Raw genomic sequence first — 17,209 nt, 5'->3', positions numbered from 1 at the left:
CACAGAAAACACAGACTCTGGAAAGCTCCTTAATTTTATAGCAATCCCTGGTTTGATCTCCCCTTGAAAAGTCCCCTCGGAAATGTCCTGGGGGTGATCTGGAGCTGTGAGCTGCCCTGACCCACAAAGCACCCTCTTGCCAGCAGAAGGACCCTGCCCTGCTGCGAGATGCTTCTTCCACCCGCAGCTTCTCCCCACTCTGATGTTGGAGCTCCCCAGGCAGGCTGAGTACTTACCCTGACTGGTGGCAGAGTCCCTGCTCCAGCACACAGACCCCTGGCCGCAGGGACCCTGCTCAGGACAGCCCTGGGCACCCCTGACTGCACACCCACCTTCACACTCTGCAGCCATCCCCGGGTGAAGGCAGCTGACATGCCCTGTCCCTCTGAGGGTGCAGCAGGGAAGCTGTGCTCCAAAGCACGTCCTTTTTCTCTACACTGCACAAACAGTGAGAGTCCTCCTGACAGATCCCATAGGCTGTGAGATGTGCCAGCTTTAGGAGATCATTCCAGGAACCACAGCTGCATTGCCCTGCAGCCAGAGACTTACCATGTTAAGGGCTGTCAAGATTTTTCTTCAGGTCTGCTCTCCTCTCTCCTCCCACCCCACACTGCTTTTAACCTCCCTCTCCCTTCCCTCTTCTCCCCTCAGTGCCCTCAGCCCTGCTGCGCTTTGCAGAGGAGCTGCTCCTGGGCAGAGCTGTCTCTCTGCAGTGCTGCCTGCTTGCCATGAGCTCCCTCCAGCCCAGGAGCCCAGCCCAGTTCAGCAGCAGAGGACCAGCCCAAGGCAGCACTTTCTCTGCCCCCTCTGGGCTCCCTCCAGGTGTCCCTGGGGCTCCAAGGGAACCTGCTGGGAAACAGGCTGAAGCAATCACTGATGTTTATTCCCTCAGCTAGGGAGAGACACTTCTTTCCTGAAATAAAATTTTCTACTCAGAGGCAAAGTTACGTCTACATGTGACCTTTTTTTTCTTTCCAGAAATATAATCCTTCTCTCAGAGTTACTTTTAATACCACTTTTTTCGTGTTATTTTTTAGACGGGATACTCAGAGAGTGACAGGCAGGGATCTCCTTTACACCTAGAGACAGAAAGGATCCTTGGGTCAATGGTGGCGTTTCATCTGCGTTTCTACTCATGGCATTTGAAGGAGACTCAGCTCCCTCCCATGCACACTACAAAGCCATAAGGAGGTGGGATTCCTCTTGACTGTCTTCAGGTAGGCACAAAATAGGCACCTGCATGGGAGCTCCCTGTCTCAGCTCCCATCTGAATTAATGGGGAGGAAAGGCAGGAGTCAGGTGTTCATATGCAAATACCTGGTGACATTTGAACTGCCAGAGGTGGTCCAAGATACATGTAGGTAACAGCAAACTGTAATGGAGAAGTTCAGAGAGGCAGGGCAAAATCTTGGGAATCATGTATGAGCCTGGTGGGAAATTCCTTTGGCCAAGTGACATGGCAGCTTATGCCCAACTAAAGGCCAAAAGAACCTTTTCCTAATCCTTATCTTTATGGCAGTTGATACAGGTATTCATATGAACGATTGCAGTCATGTGCCATATGGACAGCTAGGTCTCTCTTCCATCAGCTCAATTTACTATACCTCCACTGACTATAGTGGCATGTGTCCCATTTTCATCCCCACATTGCCTAACAGAATTCAAGGCAGGTACTCTATTTAATGTCCAAATCCAGAGCCACAGAGCTATACGAGATGTCAATGCTGGCAGGGACCTCACAGGACCTACAGGAAAGCAATTCCCATTCAGGGTGGTACATCACAGACACTCCAGACGGCATCACAGAGAGTGCGATTTGGTGCCTGTGTGCCCTTGACTGATGCCATCAGTCAGAGGCATCAGTCATCAGATGCCATCAGAGAGGCAAGGTCTGCTCCTTCTCCACCCAAGAGCTGCAGGCATTGCATGAACAGGAAGCATGTCACACAGGGGTTTTTACTCACTCCCTTGATGATACAATCAATGAAAAGACCAAGAATTTTCAAAGTGTTCCTGCATACATCTTGTCTTCAAGAACAGCATCCTCCAAGCACAGCAATGGTCCATATCAAAACTCAGTGGAAACACAGAAAGGAATTCAAGGGCACCAAGATGAACTTTTGGTACTTCAGGAAGTGTTACAGAAGAAAAAGAGGTAAGGTAGGACCACTGCTGAAATGAGGAAGCCTAGGTGTAGATAGATCTGAGGTACCTTACGTCATAGCCTTGGTTACTACCAGCCAGGTCTCCCAGGCCTTTGAGCTGTGAGGCAGGACTCTGGAGGAAAACAACCAGCAGTGGATGGGGATCAAGCCTGGGGTTAGACAAGCAAACTACTCCCTTACCAGTCCATGGGAACCATAGGGGCTGCATCCAAAGGTGCTGAGAGGGTGTTTTTCCTCAGGAGGAGCTGGTCTGTTATGACCCCAGTAAGAATGGGATTCGGACACTGTGAGCTACCTTTTAGAATTATGTTCATCATCGTTAACACTCTGAGGAGAGAATCATGCAGATCATCTTCGGTCCCTTTAGATGGTGGGAACCCCAGGTGGTGTAGCATTGAACGGGCCTTCTGCCCAAGTGAAGCAAAGCATGCAGACCCCATCCATAGAAGACAGTCTCCTGTGTTGTTCATTCAAGCTACTGTAGGATTTTCTTACAAAACAAACAACTCTACTCATCGTCTCAACAGTCAAAGAGAAGTGATGTTTTCATGAGAACATCTTGCTGCACAGTTAGATACAGGCAAGGCCACGCAGCAGATATAATATCCAGTACAGAGTGGGACCTGCCTGCAGGCTTTTGTGTGACAACATGCTGCTGAGTTTGTCCTGTGGCCAAGGGATCTGTGCAGCATAACACAGGTCTGATGGCCATGCTGTACGTGCAGCAGGGTGCAGCGCAGCGCAGCCCTAAGAATTCGATGTTCAATATTTTTCTGGTGTGGACCAGTGTTCAGGTTTCCCTGTGAGAAGTCTGTGGTCCAGTACGCTGTCACAGCTGAGATGTTGTGGCCCAAATGTGCACTGCCAGGAGGAGCTGGAGACCCATGGCTTGTCACAGAACTGTGGTGGTTTTGGACTAAATGAGATGTAGTGGGACAGCTTGCTGAGCTGTGGTGCTGCAATGGAGGGATACAGACTCTGCCCAGGGAACAGCAGGGACAATGAGGACTAGGCCCCCTTCATGAAAGGGAATCTTGGATTTGTGGCAGTCCTCTCTGTGACAGACAAGAGGTTGGACTAGCTTTTGTAATTTAGGATCAGAGCAGGAGTCAGCAAAAGTGACCTTGTGTTTGCAGTTACAAACTGCTTGCTCAGGGAGAGGAAGCAGAAAAGGACTTTTGTCAGCAGCCCCAGGAAGTCTCCAGGTTCATGAGCAGGTTCCTGTGGTGAACAACTTCAAGTGCCCTGGCATTCCCTGGCAAGGCAAAGCAACAGGGTGCCAACAGCCTGAAGTTGGCTATTGGGACAACTTCTTCAGACAGCTGCCAGGTGGGCCACCAAGGGTGATTCTCACCTAGACCTGATCCTGGCCAACAAGGAAAAGCTGGTTAGAGATGTGATGATATTCAGTGTCAGTTTTGGCTGTCATGGCCATGAATTAGTGGGGGATGAGACACCAAAGGGCAGTGAGCAAGGCCAGCAGGAGAGCACAGACCTGGGACTCCAGAGGAGAAGACTTGGACACACTCAGGAGACTGAGACAAGTGGTGCCATGGGAAGCAGCTCTGTTGGGTGAAGCAGCATGGGAAATCTGATAGGCCTTACAAAACAGCCTCCTCCAAGCACAAGAATGATCTCCCCAAATACCCTTGCAGAGAAGCAACCATCTCCGGAGGCTGCTTGTGTGAACTGACTGAGCTCCAGGGCAAAAAGGCAACAGGCAGGAGGTGGAAGCAGGGAAAGCTGCCGACAGAATGTACAAACCTTGTCCCAGGATGTAGGGATGATGCCAAAGCCAAAGATCCCATTGTCTTGAGAGATGCAGGGCAGGATAGAGGCAGCAAGGTAAGCTGATACTGGTTCATTAACCATAAAACAATAGATAGGGATAATGTGGGCCTTGTGCTGAACTTCCTAAGTGTAGGAGCAGGTAAGGCTGAGGAACTGAATGACTTCTTTGGCTGTGACTTCTGCCAGGCCTTTGTGACTGGCGACAGGACCCTGGAGGAAAACAACCAGCAGTGAGTGGGGATAAGTCAGAGGTTACTTGAGCAACGTCAGCCTTGAACAGTCCCTGGGAGCAGAGGGGAATCCTCCAAGGCTGGAGAGGGAGAAATCCAATTTTGTAGCAAGGCTCACTCTCATCACTGTTGACAGATCCTGGAGATCAGGACAAGTCCCTGACGGCTTTCAAAGAAGTTGACAGTTCTCTTCCAACACAGGCCAGAAGATTACCAGGGGAACAAAAGGCTGTTTAACCTCCAATTGGAGAGCAGTGTGTCCCTGAGCATGTCCTCCTGGATGATATTTCTGGGAAGATGAAGAGGCTGGTGACTGGGCATGGCCAGCATGGATTTGTCCAGGGTGGATCATGAGAGACCAACCTCATGGCTTTCTAGGATGAAAGGGCTGGATTTCTGGATGAGGGTGGATGATCAGTGGATGTCTTTTATTATATTATTGCATACAGGACATTTGGAAGGGTGGCCGGAGGGAGGGAGGGAGGGATGGATGGAAGGAGGGAGGGATGGAGGGATGGATGGATGGATGGATGGATGGATAAAGAGATGTGCAGAACTGGGACTGATGGTTCAGACTCAGAGGGTCATGAAATATGGCTCACGGTCTGCCTGGAGCCCTGTAAGAAGTGGGCACTGCAGACGTTTGCATCTTGACTGCATGCCTCAGCCTGCGAGATGGGGATTCCCCTGCTGCAGGTGGCTCTGCCAGTCCAGCCACATGGGTCTAGGTGGTGCAGACTCTACTTGAAGACATTCCTGTAACCCAAATACATTGGGATGAATGCAGAATTGGCTATTCAAAATCAAGCATTTTATTCACTTGGTCTCTTTGCTTTGACATCTTTTCACTTTGACTACACTCCTGAAATCTCTCTAATTCACCACAGAAAAATTGAAGACTTGTATTGGGTCTGGCTGCGATGGAGTTAATTCGCCCGGTAGCAGCCCTCCTAGTGCTGTGCTCTGCATCAGTAGCTAGAAAGGTGTTGATAACACACCAGTGCTTTGGCTACTGCTGAGCAGTGCTGGCACAGCATCAAGGCTGTCTCTCCAACATTTTTGCCCCCCTCAATGGCAGGCTGGGACTGGGCAAGATCTTAGGAGGGGACATAGCCAGGACAGCTGATCCAAACTAACCAAACAGATATTCCATACCATAGGACTCAGCTATAAAAGCTGAGTAAAGGGAGATAGAAGGGGAGCATTTTCGTCTTCTGGAGCAACCGCTATGCATACTGAAGCCCTGCTTCCCAGGAAGTGGCCAGACATTGCCTGCTGATGGGAAGTAGAGAATAACATAAATTTTTTTTCTTTGCTTTCGCATGCGACCTTTGCTTTCACTTTATTAAACTGTCCTTATCTTGACCCACGAGCCTTTTGTTATATTTTCTCCCCCCCTGTCCAGCTGAGGAGGGGGAGTGACAGAGTGGCTTTGATGGGCACCTGGCGCCCAGCCAGGGTCAGCCTACTACAAGACTAAAGGCAAATTATGCCCAGGCTTGGCTCCTTGGGGTGTTTTGCATGCTAATGAGCCCTCTGGTGCCGAATTCCTGAACTGCAGATCCTTAAAGACTGACCAAACCTCTAGAGAAGTCAAAATTGGAAGCAAACCTCCAGGTTTGTGAGGGTGTTAGCAGGCCCTGCTGAACTCCGTCACTGAAGAGTCCATGCAGGGAATGAGCAGACAAAGTTCCTGTCCCTGGGGGTTGGTGAAGCAGGAAGTTGGAGGCACTTGGTACAGAAGGAAATTTTACTGTGGCGGTCACTATGAAAGCCCTTGATGTGCTTCAGCAAGCTGGATGGCCCAGCCCTGACCCCCATCCCCTGGGGAGGTGTAGGAGTCGGTCAGAAAATCAGCATTGTCTCAACATTGTCATCAGGAACATGAACGGTACATTACCTGACAATGGCCTATTTGGAGCGCAGCGGCCAGTCCCAAGGACAGAATGTGCGGTACAAGGTTCCTGGAAGGTACCTGGCTGGAACTGTTAGAGATAACCGCATAGCTACTGTCAAAAAGGATGGATTGCCACAGTTGGCATAACACCGATGAAGAAATCATGAACTTTAGACGAACTTTGCTTCATTATAATACCAAAACACACCTCCTGGTTGAAGGCTACCCGCCTCCAAGACTAACCATGCCTCGGACACTGACCCCGCGCCTGCATGATAGCCTCGCTCAAGAAGGGCGGAGATATGATAATTGTATTCTGAGAAGGGTGGAGACTCCTGAGGCAGAGGTGGAGCAAGGTGTGTTACTGAGCATAAAAGATGACTTCTGAACAACGGAAGTTGGAAGCTTCCCCACCAAGGACCACGACGATCGACGACGCAGCAACAGTTGGACCCGGGACCATTAGGACATCGTGAGATCAGCGGTGGTAGCTATAACCTCTCTTTCTCCTCTCTCTAAACTTAACTTTACTTTTCTCCTTTCTTTCACCCATCTCTAACTATTGCGTGCCTCCTCACAGGCAATACAATAAAGTTCTACTGTGTGATTACTGCTATCCCCTCCGGTGTTGGTCACCGTAATTTTGCACTTTCGAGATCATAGCAAACGAACCATCACGAGTCCGCCGAGTGGACTGTGACAAAATCTGGGGAGACGCTGGCAGTTTCGAGGCGCCCCATAGATCTGGGAGATGATGGCGGTTTCAAGGAGCCTCATAGATCTGGGGAAATGCTGTCGGATTTGGGGCACCCCATACATCCTACGAGACACTGGTGGTTTTGGGGCACCCCATAGGCCCTGGGAGTCACTATGGTATTCAGCATGCCACACAGATCCTGGGAGACATCGGTGGTTTTGAGGAGCCCCATAGATGTGGGGAGATGATAGCAGTTTCCAGGAGCCCGTTAGATCTGTGGAGATGATGGCGGTTTCAGGGAGCTCCTTAGATCTGGGGAGATGATGGCAGTATCGAGGTGCCCCATAGAACTGGGGAGATGATGGCTGTTTTGAGGCGCCCTGTAAATCTGGGGAGACGCTGGTAGTTTCAAGGTCCACCATAGATCTGGGGAAATGCCATTGGATTTGAGGCGCCCCATAGATCCTACGAGACACTGGCGGTTTTGGGGCACCCCACTAGGTCCAGGGAGTCACCATCATATTCAGGGTGCCCCATAGATCCTGGGAGACATCGGCGTTTTCGAGGCATCTCATAGGTCTGGGGAGATGCTGTCAGTTTCAGGAAACTCCATAACTCTGGGGAGATGATGGCGGTTTCAGGGAGCCCCATAGATCCGGGGAGATGATGGCGGTTTCAAGGAGCACCATAGATCTGGGGAAATGCCGTCGGATTTGGGGCGCCCCATAGATCCTACGAAACACTGGCGGGTTCAGGGCAACCCACTAGGTCCAGGGAGTCACCATCATATTCAGGGTGCCCCGTAGATCCTGGGAGACATCGGCGGTTTTGAGGAGCCCCATAGATGTTGGGAGATGCTGACAGTTTCAGGGAGCCCCATAGATCTGGGGAAATGCCATCGGATTTAGGGCGCCCCATAGATCCTACGAGACACTGGCGGTTTCGAGGCACCCCACTAGGTCCACGGAGTCACCATCATATTCAGGGTGCCCCATAGATCCTGGGAGACTGTAGCGTTTGCCGCATATCAAGGTGCCGCGATTAGATCACTGGTCGGCCCGGACCAGGGAAAGAGACAGATAACACACACAGTGTGAGCGCCAACTTCCGCCTTTTATTGCGCAGTCAATTCCTTTTATACTAACAAGGGTAGGTGGGATTACAGACACAACATAAGGCTGCGACTAACCCTCTAACTTTCCGTGACATCGCGAGATCTTCCGAACGCCGAACCCTACACATGCAATATGTTTTGCTCAGAGAAGTCTGGCCTAACTCACTAGTGCATTTTGCTCCTCAACAGATAACAATATGCGGAGGAAGCAAATGTCCAACCACAGCTCCATCACCGAGTTCCTCCTCCTGGCATTTGCAGACACACGGGAGCTGCAGCTCTTGCACTTCTGGCTCTTCCTGGGCATCTACCTGGCTGCCCTCCTGGCCAACGGCCTCATCATCACTGCCATAGCCTGTGACCACCGCCTCCACACCCCCATGAACTTCTTCCTCCTCAACCTCTCCCTCCTTGACCTGGGCTCCATCTCCACCACTGTCCCCAAAGCCATGGCCAGCTCCCTCTGGGACACCAGGGCCATTTCCTTCTTGGGATGTGCTGCTCAGGTCTTCTTTGTATTCTTCTTGTTTGGTGCAGAGTATTCTCTCCTCACTGTCATGGCCTATGACCGCTACGTTGCCATCTGCAAGCCCCTGCACTACGGGACCCTCCTGGGCAGCAGAGCTTGTGTCCACATGGCAGCAGCTGCCTGGGGCAGTGGGTTTCTCCATGCTGTCCTGCACACTGCCAATACTTTTTCAGTACCCCTCTGCCAAGGCAATGCTGTGGACCAGTTCTTCTGTGAAATCCCCCAGATCCTCAAGCTCGCCTGCTCAGATGCCTACCTCAGGGAAGTTGGGGTACTTGCAGTTGGTGTCTGTTTTGGATTTGGGTGTTTTGTTTTCATTGTGCTGTCCTATGTGCAGATCTTCAGGGCCGTGCTGAGGATCCCTTCTGAGCAGGGACGGCACAAAGCCTTTTCCATGTGCCTCCCTCACCTCGCCGTGGCTTCCTTGTTTATCAGCACTGTCATGTTTGCCTACCTGAAGCCCCCCTCCATCTCCTCCCCATCCCTGGACCTGCTGGTGGCAGTTCTGTACTCAGTGGTGCCTCCAGCAGTGAATCCCTTCCTCTGCAGCATTAGGAACCAGGATCTCCAAGATGCACTGAAGAAGCTGATTCAATCAGTAATCTTTCAGAAGCAATAAGCTGCCTGTGTCTCTTCACAAGTGATTTCCAATGTATCTGGGGAACCTCCTGTGCTTTGGGTATTTTATCTGTGATAATCATAGTTGCCCAGTGATGTCTGCATCTGCTCCACTTGCCCAGAGGCAGGAATCCAGCCTGTCTGACCCAGAAGTCTTTGCACATGTGTCTGGCACGATGGCACAGCTGGCCTCCCCTGTCACGTCTCTGTAACAAAAGGGGATTTTCTTAGTTCTGGTGTCTGGAGCTTGGTCTCTTCTTCCAAAAGCTGAGGTCAGGAACAGGCTGAAGAAATTGCCCCCCTACAAGTCTGTGCTGCTATGCTGAGGTTCTCTGTGGGCAGAGGGGAGATGGGCATAGGGTGATGATTTAGAGAGTGAGACTGGAGTGAGCTTTCACTGGTGGCCTTGCTAATTGGCCACTTCCAGCACTGGCAACTCAGCACAGGTTTATGGGTGAGTTTTGGTGCACAGCCATTTCCCTCCTCCTGTTGGGCTCACTGCCTGCACTGGGGGAATGGCCAGCCCTGCTCAGCCTCTCTCCTTCTGCAGACCGTGACAGACCCCTGAGCACAGTTGTTGGCAAAACCCCACATGGGATGTGGATAGGGCTGGAGAGGTTCCAGGACCTGGAAGAGGCTATCTCAAGGAAGAGGAACAGAAGGGGGACAGGGCACAAAGGGATATCATGGGGCTCATGCAAGAGAAACTGTTCCTCACACCGAATACACCCTTTGCCATGCTGTGCCTGCACAGTGGGGCTGTGGGAGCACGTGTGAGGCAGCGGGGCTGGCCCAACACAGGACAGGACACTGACAGGGGCCACGGAGCAGCTGCCAGGGGATGACCACCTGGAGTTGGCGGCTGCAAGAAAAGTCAAGAGCAAAGGCAAGAGCTTCAGCTGCTGTGTTAGAGATCAAGGCTGGACAAGGAAAATGCAGGGCTGCTTCTGAAAGAGCATGGTGATCTAGTAAACAGCAGGCACTAATGGGCCTGAGGGACTCAATACCGCCTTTGCCTGAGTCTTTACTGAAAAGGTCTCCCAGGCCTCTCTGCTCAGGGAAAGGGGTTCAAGGAGGAGGAGAGCATGTATTGGCAGGAACCTCATTGTTATATACCGACAGAGCCAATTTTTATATAACAATATATTTATTGAGAATAGCAAGCAAGCAGCGCTGGGCGGCCGGGGAGTCCGCGCTCTACCAATGGCTCACAACTTTATGTTATAGTTACATTTCTTATATACAGTTCATGCACCCCTTTCTTGTAAGTCTCTGCCTTGTCCTGCTTCCTCTTTCTTCACTCGTGCAGGTTTGTTACTAGGCAGATTCGGTCCATCTTCTCAAGGATGAGTGTCTTTTGATGTAGAATGTCTTTTGATGTGGAGAAGTACAGTCTTGGCAGAATTAATCCCCTTATCTGGTAAATTGTAGCTGTTGTCTTTTCCCTCCTTATCTAGTAAGTTATAGCTGTTGTTCTTTACCCTCCTTAGCTAGTAAGTTATAGCCATTGCCCTTTTCCCGTGACCTTTACGCACTATTGAAGCAAGCCTTGTTATTTACACAAGGCATCTGCTAAATTTCAATATGTCTCTTCCCCCTTCCCGATTGGTATGTAAGCCTTATTGTCTTCTTTTAATTCAACACGAATTACACAATGTCAGGGAACAATTTGGTTCCCTGTCAATTACACTCATGAAATCCCACAAGGACAAATGGCAGTTTCTGCCCCTGCAGGAGACTCACCCTGGCAATGGCACAGGCTGCGGATGCCTGCCTGGGAGCAGCCCTGTGGGAAAGGTCTTGGTGGGCAGGGAGCTGGACAGGAGGCAGCCGTCTACCCTGGCAGCAAGGGAAGCCACCAGCATCCTGGGCTGTATGACCAGGAGCACAACCAGGAGGTCAAGGGAAAGGAATTCTCTGGAATACTCCATCCAGCTTTCAGATCCCCAGTTCAGGAATGATACTGGCAAGCTGGGGTGGGTTTAGCAAAGGGCCCTCAGGACAGCCAGGGGCTGGAGCGCTTTGCCTGTGAGGAGAAGCTGAGGGATCTGAGGCTAATTTGGCCCAAGATCCCCTCCTGACAGTGAGGTACGGATCAATCCAAGCAAGATTCAATTACTTTAACCTGCAGTGCTGTCCAAAAGGGCCTTGCACAGACATGGAAGAGGCTGAGGATCTCATGGCCTCACTTCCTTACTCCTTTCCTGGTAAGATCTTCCCCCAAGTCTCCCTGGTCCTTGAGACTCCTAGCAACCTCTGTGGTAGCAAAGCTTCACCCATGGGAGAGCAAGATGCAGCTGGGGAACACTAGTGCCAGTTGGACACAGGCAAGTGCATGGGTCCAGAGGGGATGCACCCAAGGGTGCTGGGGAAAATGGCTGGTGTCATTGCAAGGCTGCTGTCCTTTGTCTTTGAAATGTCACGGCAACTGCAGGGAACATAATGATCATTGTTAGAAAGTCCAGCCGGTGGCCAGTTTCTAGAGGTATCCCTCAGAGAGAAGTGCTTGGGGTAATGTTGTCTGACATCTTAAGTGATGGCCTGGACAATAGGACAGAGTTCACTCTCAGCATGTTTGTGGATGAGACATAACTGAGGGGAGCCCTTCATTGAGTAGGGTCAGGGAGGGGAACTAGGTGATGCCCAGAAATATCTCCCACATTTAATTACTCAATAAATGTTTACCTGGAGTTCTCTGGAGTTCTCTGTAAAGACAAAATAAGGAGAGGCTGAAGAAGAGATGGGAAATACGTCAATATAGATATAGTATTTTTTCAGAACAAAATTTTTCCACTCAGCAGTGGTAGTAAAAGCATTTTGATGAACAACTCCATCTTAATATGTTGGCAGATGGAAATTACTGTAGTGGACTCATGTGGTCCTTCCAAATGAAAAAATAAAAAGAAAAAAATAATTATAAGAACTAAGCCAAAATATCTGACACTCTGAAAATGAAGATTGGTTTCAGTTCTTGCCTAGAATAACGTTTCAGTAGGTTTCAGCTCAAGACTGAAAGACCTACGTTCAGGTCTGGATTCATTTGTCCACGTACAGAGACTGTTGCTGTCTGAGCTGCCCCAGGGTTACAGATGTACCTATAAGGTACTTGGAAATGTGGCCCAGGGCGCCCTTCTGGAGCATTTAGCTGGTCACCAGGAAATCTCCAGGCTTCTTGGTGGAGACAATCTCTCCATTTATTCCAAAGGGAAGTCTAGACAACTCCATTAGATGTAGACATCTGCGCTGAGGTGTCTGTTGTTGGGTAAGGGCAATCTTGTCCTTTTCTTCACCTAAAAGACAGGGACAATTCATGTGCCCCGGAGGGAATGTGAAGGGAGTGTGTCTTGCTGATTTAGGGAGTCCTTCCAGAAGCACTGGTAACACAAAGATGCTGGCCACGCAGAAACAGAGCGTTTCACTGAAGATGGCCATCCATCTTCTCTGTAACAGTTGAGAGAGCTGAACACCTCAGAGTGTGACTGGCTGTGTGAAAGGGTGAGCAGTGGCAAGGACAGTCCTGGGCAGGGAGTGTGTTAGGGCACTGAACTCCATGTGAGACACAAACCTATTGTATTTAATGTTATAGGCCTGATTCTGATAGAAAGGTGCAGAAAATGTCAAAAAATAACATGAAGCAACAAAGAAATTAAGGAAACAATTTAAAGGGAAGGAAATGTTTTACTTGTGTGGCAGGTTGACCCTGGCTGGATGCCAGGTGCCCACCAAGCTGCTCTATCCCTCCCCCTCCTCAGCTGAATGGAGAGAGAAAAATATGACAAGAGGCTCGTGAGTCAAGAAAAGGAGAGGGAGATCACTCAGCAATTACCTTCACAGGCAAAACAAGCTTGACTGGAGGAAATCAGTTTAATTTATTACCAATCAAATCAGAGTAGGGTAACAAGGAATAAAACCAAATCTTAAAACACCTTCCCCCCACCCCTCTCTTCCCGGGCTCAAATTCACTCCCAAATTCTTCACCTCCTCCCTCCAAACATCACAGGGGGATGGAGAATGCGGGTTGCAGTCAGTTCATCACACGTTGTCTCTGCCGCTCCTTCCTCCTCACACTCTTCCTCTGCTCCAGCGTGGAGTCCCTCCCACAGGAGACAGTTCTCCATGAACTTCTCCATCATGGGTCTTTTCCAGAAGGTGCAGTCCTTCAGGAACAGGACGCTCCAGTGTGGCTGTAGCACGGGGTCATAAGTCCTCCTAGCAAATGTGCTCCAGTGTGGCCTCCTCTCCCCACAGGACCTGCCAGGAGCCTGCTCCTGTGCAGGCTTCCCACGGGGGTTGCAGCCTTCTTTGGGTACATCCTGCTGCTCCTGCGTGGGGTCCTCCATGGGCTGCAGGTGGATATCTGCTCCACCGTTAACCTCCATGGGCTGCAGGGGGAAAACCTGGCATTCCTCAGGGGTCAGTTTTGGGAATGGCACTGTTTAACATCTTCATCAGTGACATAGACAGTGGGACCAAGGGCACCCTTAGCAAGTTTGCCAATGAAACCAAGCTGTGTGGTGCAGTTGTCCCGACCCAATATTGGGGAGGGTTGTTAAATGATCCTGAGAGCGAGATTAAGACACAAACGAGGTCAAATGCTGTACAACCTTACAACTTTTATTTCCTACAACAACCAATAACTGCGATAGAACAGAGTGAGGAAGAAGGGAAAGAGACAGACCTAAGCAAGAGAACGGGAGAGAGGTAGCAAGACTAGTTACCACCTCCACGAAGCCAGCAACGTCCCGCTGAGTTGGTTCCAACGCTGGTGATGGAGGGTTGGGTTCTTCAGCTGCCAGTCAGGTGCTTCTCCTTCTAATCCAGATGTTACAGTCCTTCAGGTGTCTTCCAAGTCTGGGTTTTTCCTGCTCGCGAGAGGGGAGTATGCAGTTCTTTTATTAGTTCCAGTCCCCACAATTTCTCTGAAAAGTCCACCCATTTCTTCAGAACTCATTATCCTGTGTGCCACCCCCTGTTCCTCCATGGGCGCATGACCAGGTGCTCACGGTGGTTTCTCACCTTGTTTGTGGGCAAGCACAGCTCAGCAGGCACGGATGTGGTGGCTTCTTCAGGGACATCTTGTGCGTACCCCCCTACAATGACAGGATGTCGAGGCAGCAGCAATGTCGAGTCAGCAAATCAACACAGTCTCTTACATCCACCCCGTGGCTCGACATTGCTGTCCTCGTGGTGGCATAGAAAGTAAAGGTATAGAGAGAGAAAGAGGGAAAAGGTGCATGCTACAACGATATAACCAAGTTAACAGATTTCCATAATGCAGCAAAAACAAAAACCAAAGGTCAAGATAAGACGATTTGGATTCTATGTTACTACAATACTTCTACATTAGGCAACAACATGGATGACCAACAACATCATAACACTTATCTTACTTATAACATTTCTAAATAGGTTAAACAACAGCATCTAATGACTAACAACACCTATTTAACATACCATAACAATTAATTAACAATTATAAATTTAACTAACTCTACAATACTAAAACATATCTCAGGGTTACAAAAAGTCAATAAAAAACCCACAATGGCCGTTCGCATGGTGGACAGCTACAAGGACAAAAGAGAAGCATTAAAAGAACAACTAAGATAACCGTTATTAAAGCAAAGGCTATATAATAAATTGGAATCAATGCGAACACGTAGTCATACTCGGTCATTTTGCCAGCAGTATGCTACAAAATGGTGTCAGTCCTAGTGGTCCATGCAGTTTGCCGGCGTTGGAGTCCGCATGCGCGGCGGGAAAGCTGTTCCTTATTTTGGGCCTAGAGGCTTTTCTACAAATTTCCAGATTAGAACAAATAAACAGTAACCTTATATAACAATGCTTAAACACTATTTTACCTAAACACATAATAGGATAACAACAATGATAACAATATCTACTGAAATGTGTCCCCGTCCGGGCCTAAGAAGGTGCTCCTGGTCCTCCAGAACGGGGAGGGGGAGAGGGTGGTCGTCCACATGAACAAGTGCAATTACAAGATGGTTTACACAAACCCTTACAAGACCCATACATGCATACCACAAAGAAAAATACAGCGAAGACCAACAAAACAGCTGCCATAAAATGCCAAAGCCACCCAGTACACTTACAAGTCAAACACATACTTATTGCAAAAGCCCACAAAACAACTGCCACAAAGTAAAGTGTAAGTAGGGTCCACATTTTGGCTGATTGCGGAGCTAATAAGAATGGTGGTCTGACTAACCTGAGAAGGGGCATTTACGCAGTTCCACACGCCCAGCCCAAAGCGCATGTGCCTAAACAATTGATACAGTCGCACGCTTTGATTGGCAAACGACACGAATCTGTTTTACACCGTCAGGCGAAGCAACAGATACAAATTGCATATTCAATACGACATGTTGGATTAATTGAATAAAACAAGGAATAGCACGTGGCACAAACATCAAAGCGACAAATGCACACAACAGGTAAAACAGAAGCCGTTTTACCCATGGTGCTCCAGGTAACCAAGACCATAGATCACCGTCTCAAACATTCCATGTTTGAATGGGGACATGGGCTACTTTCTAACAAAACAGATTTGTTATCCTTATAGGAATCATATGGGATAAGGGGAGGTGGGGGAATTGGCTTCCCTTCACCTTCATAGGTAAATCTCCAACATAACATAATCAGAAATAACATCGTGTCTGCTTCTCTTCTTCTGTGGGTATGTCTGTGTTGCTTGCTTCTTCCTGAAAGTGAAACAAGAACAACTTCGCTTCTCAGGTTAGAAAGAGGGAACAATCCATCTAGTATGAATCTTACCAATTTTTTCACAGGCATCTTTTCCCTCTCTCAAATGCAGGGGGCCACCCTCCAGTGGGTGTCTTTCCAAACGGGCGTGGCACTGTTCGCAGGAGGACACACAGGTTTTACATTCTTCCCTGGTAACTGGCCACCCTCGGGCTTGTGCTTCACAATAGAGGTCTTGGACTCCTGAATGTTTCCGTTTTACATGTAGCCATTCTAACAGGCGTTCCCAATTTTCCACTATCTGGGTGCTTTGTAGGAGAGCTAGCCAGACCAGCTCATCCACTTTAGCATTCCATTGGCTCACCGGGGCATCATCTGGTTGGTGAGATGCTACCCATGCTACTGCAAATTTCCCTTGTCTGGCAATGGCGAGAATATCTTGCCACTTTTCCTTTTGCCATACAGGTATCCTGTTGACCTCCCACCCGTTTTGTTCTCAGAATGGAAGCCACTCAGTGCAGCCCTTAAACACAGCATAAGAATCAGTATAGATATAGACAGAGGAAGCAGATTGAGCCTTGTGCTGGAAGACGCTCCACCCAGCAATTAGTTCTCCTACTTGTGCACTACCTATCCCTTTGGTAATGATCTGTTCCTTGGTATCTACTGGAAGTGCCACAGCTTGATATTTCCAAATTTTTCCCTCTCGCTTCGACGAGGCATCCGTGAACCAGACATTTTGCAATTGTCCAGAAGACGGAGGAGCTACTTCTATTACAGGTAAAAGCCCGGAGGTGTCTCTGTCTGGGTTTACCTCATCTTGTATATTTAACACTTTTGCGGCTCCTTCTGATACAGAAAAGATTTAGCAGTAGTGTTCTATTTGTGCATACCACTTTCACACAGAGGCTCTCCGGGCCACCCCGTCAGGGGGTGGCGTTCCTGCCAAAACTGCTTTGATCACTTTAAATGGACCTCTGAGCACTATAGATTGTTGCCGGATGGTCCGTTCGGCTTCTCTCAGAGCTAAACTAACTACAAATAGACCCTTTTCCCAAGTCGTATACCTTTTTTCTGCATCTTTAAAGCTACGAGAATAAAACCCAATGGGCCAAACAGGCCCCTCTGGACCCTTTTGCCACAAATGGATCGACAGTCCAGTCTTGGCAAATCCTGACTCAGTTTGATCAGTTGGGTGAATGGGACCAAAGGCCTGATAGGCATTCGCTTCAAACACCAACAACTGTAAAGCTTCGTCATGGACCTGAGTCCATTCCCACTGAGCTCTCTTTCACAACAAGTCATACAGGGGTCTAGAAATAATTGAGAAGTCCAGGATGTGTTTCCTCCAAAACACAAGCAACCCTAGTGCATGCTGTAAGTCTTTCTTTGACTCTGGCATCTGGATCTGATCAAGAGAGGAAAGGGTATCCAGTGGGATACAC

General features: G+C 49.2%; 1 protein-coding gene across 1 annotated transcript; it reads left to right on the top strand.

Moving 5' to 3' along the window:
- The first annotated feature begins 8,106 nt into the window (after window positions 1-8,106).
- On the top strand, window positions 8,107-9,042 carry LOC138683015 (olfactory receptor 14J1-like). The gene has a single exon (XM_069774536.1). The coding sequence runs from the start codon at window positions 8,107-8,109 to the stop codon at window positions 9,040-9,042; it is 936 nt and encodes a 311-aa protein (XP_069630637.1).
- The last annotated feature ends 8,167 nt before the right edge of the window (window positions 9,043-17,209 follow it).

This window comes from Haliaeetus albicilla, chromosome 30, assembly GCF_947461875.1.
Source record: "Haliaeetus albicilla chromosome 30, bHalAlb1.1, whole genome shotgun sequence".
Taxonomy (NCBI): Eukaryota; Metazoa; Chordata; class Aves; order Accipitriformes; family Accipitridae; genus Haliaeetus; species Haliaeetus albicilla.
The sequence above is the reverse complement of the archived record's forward strand: the minus strand, read 5'-3'. Positions and strand labels throughout refer to the sequence as shown.

Coding starts and splice junctions, on each gene's coding strand:
- LOC138683015 (XM_069774536.1), top strand. CDS start 8,107: ATGTCCAACCACAGCTCCATCACCGAGTTCCTCCTCCTGGCATTTGCA.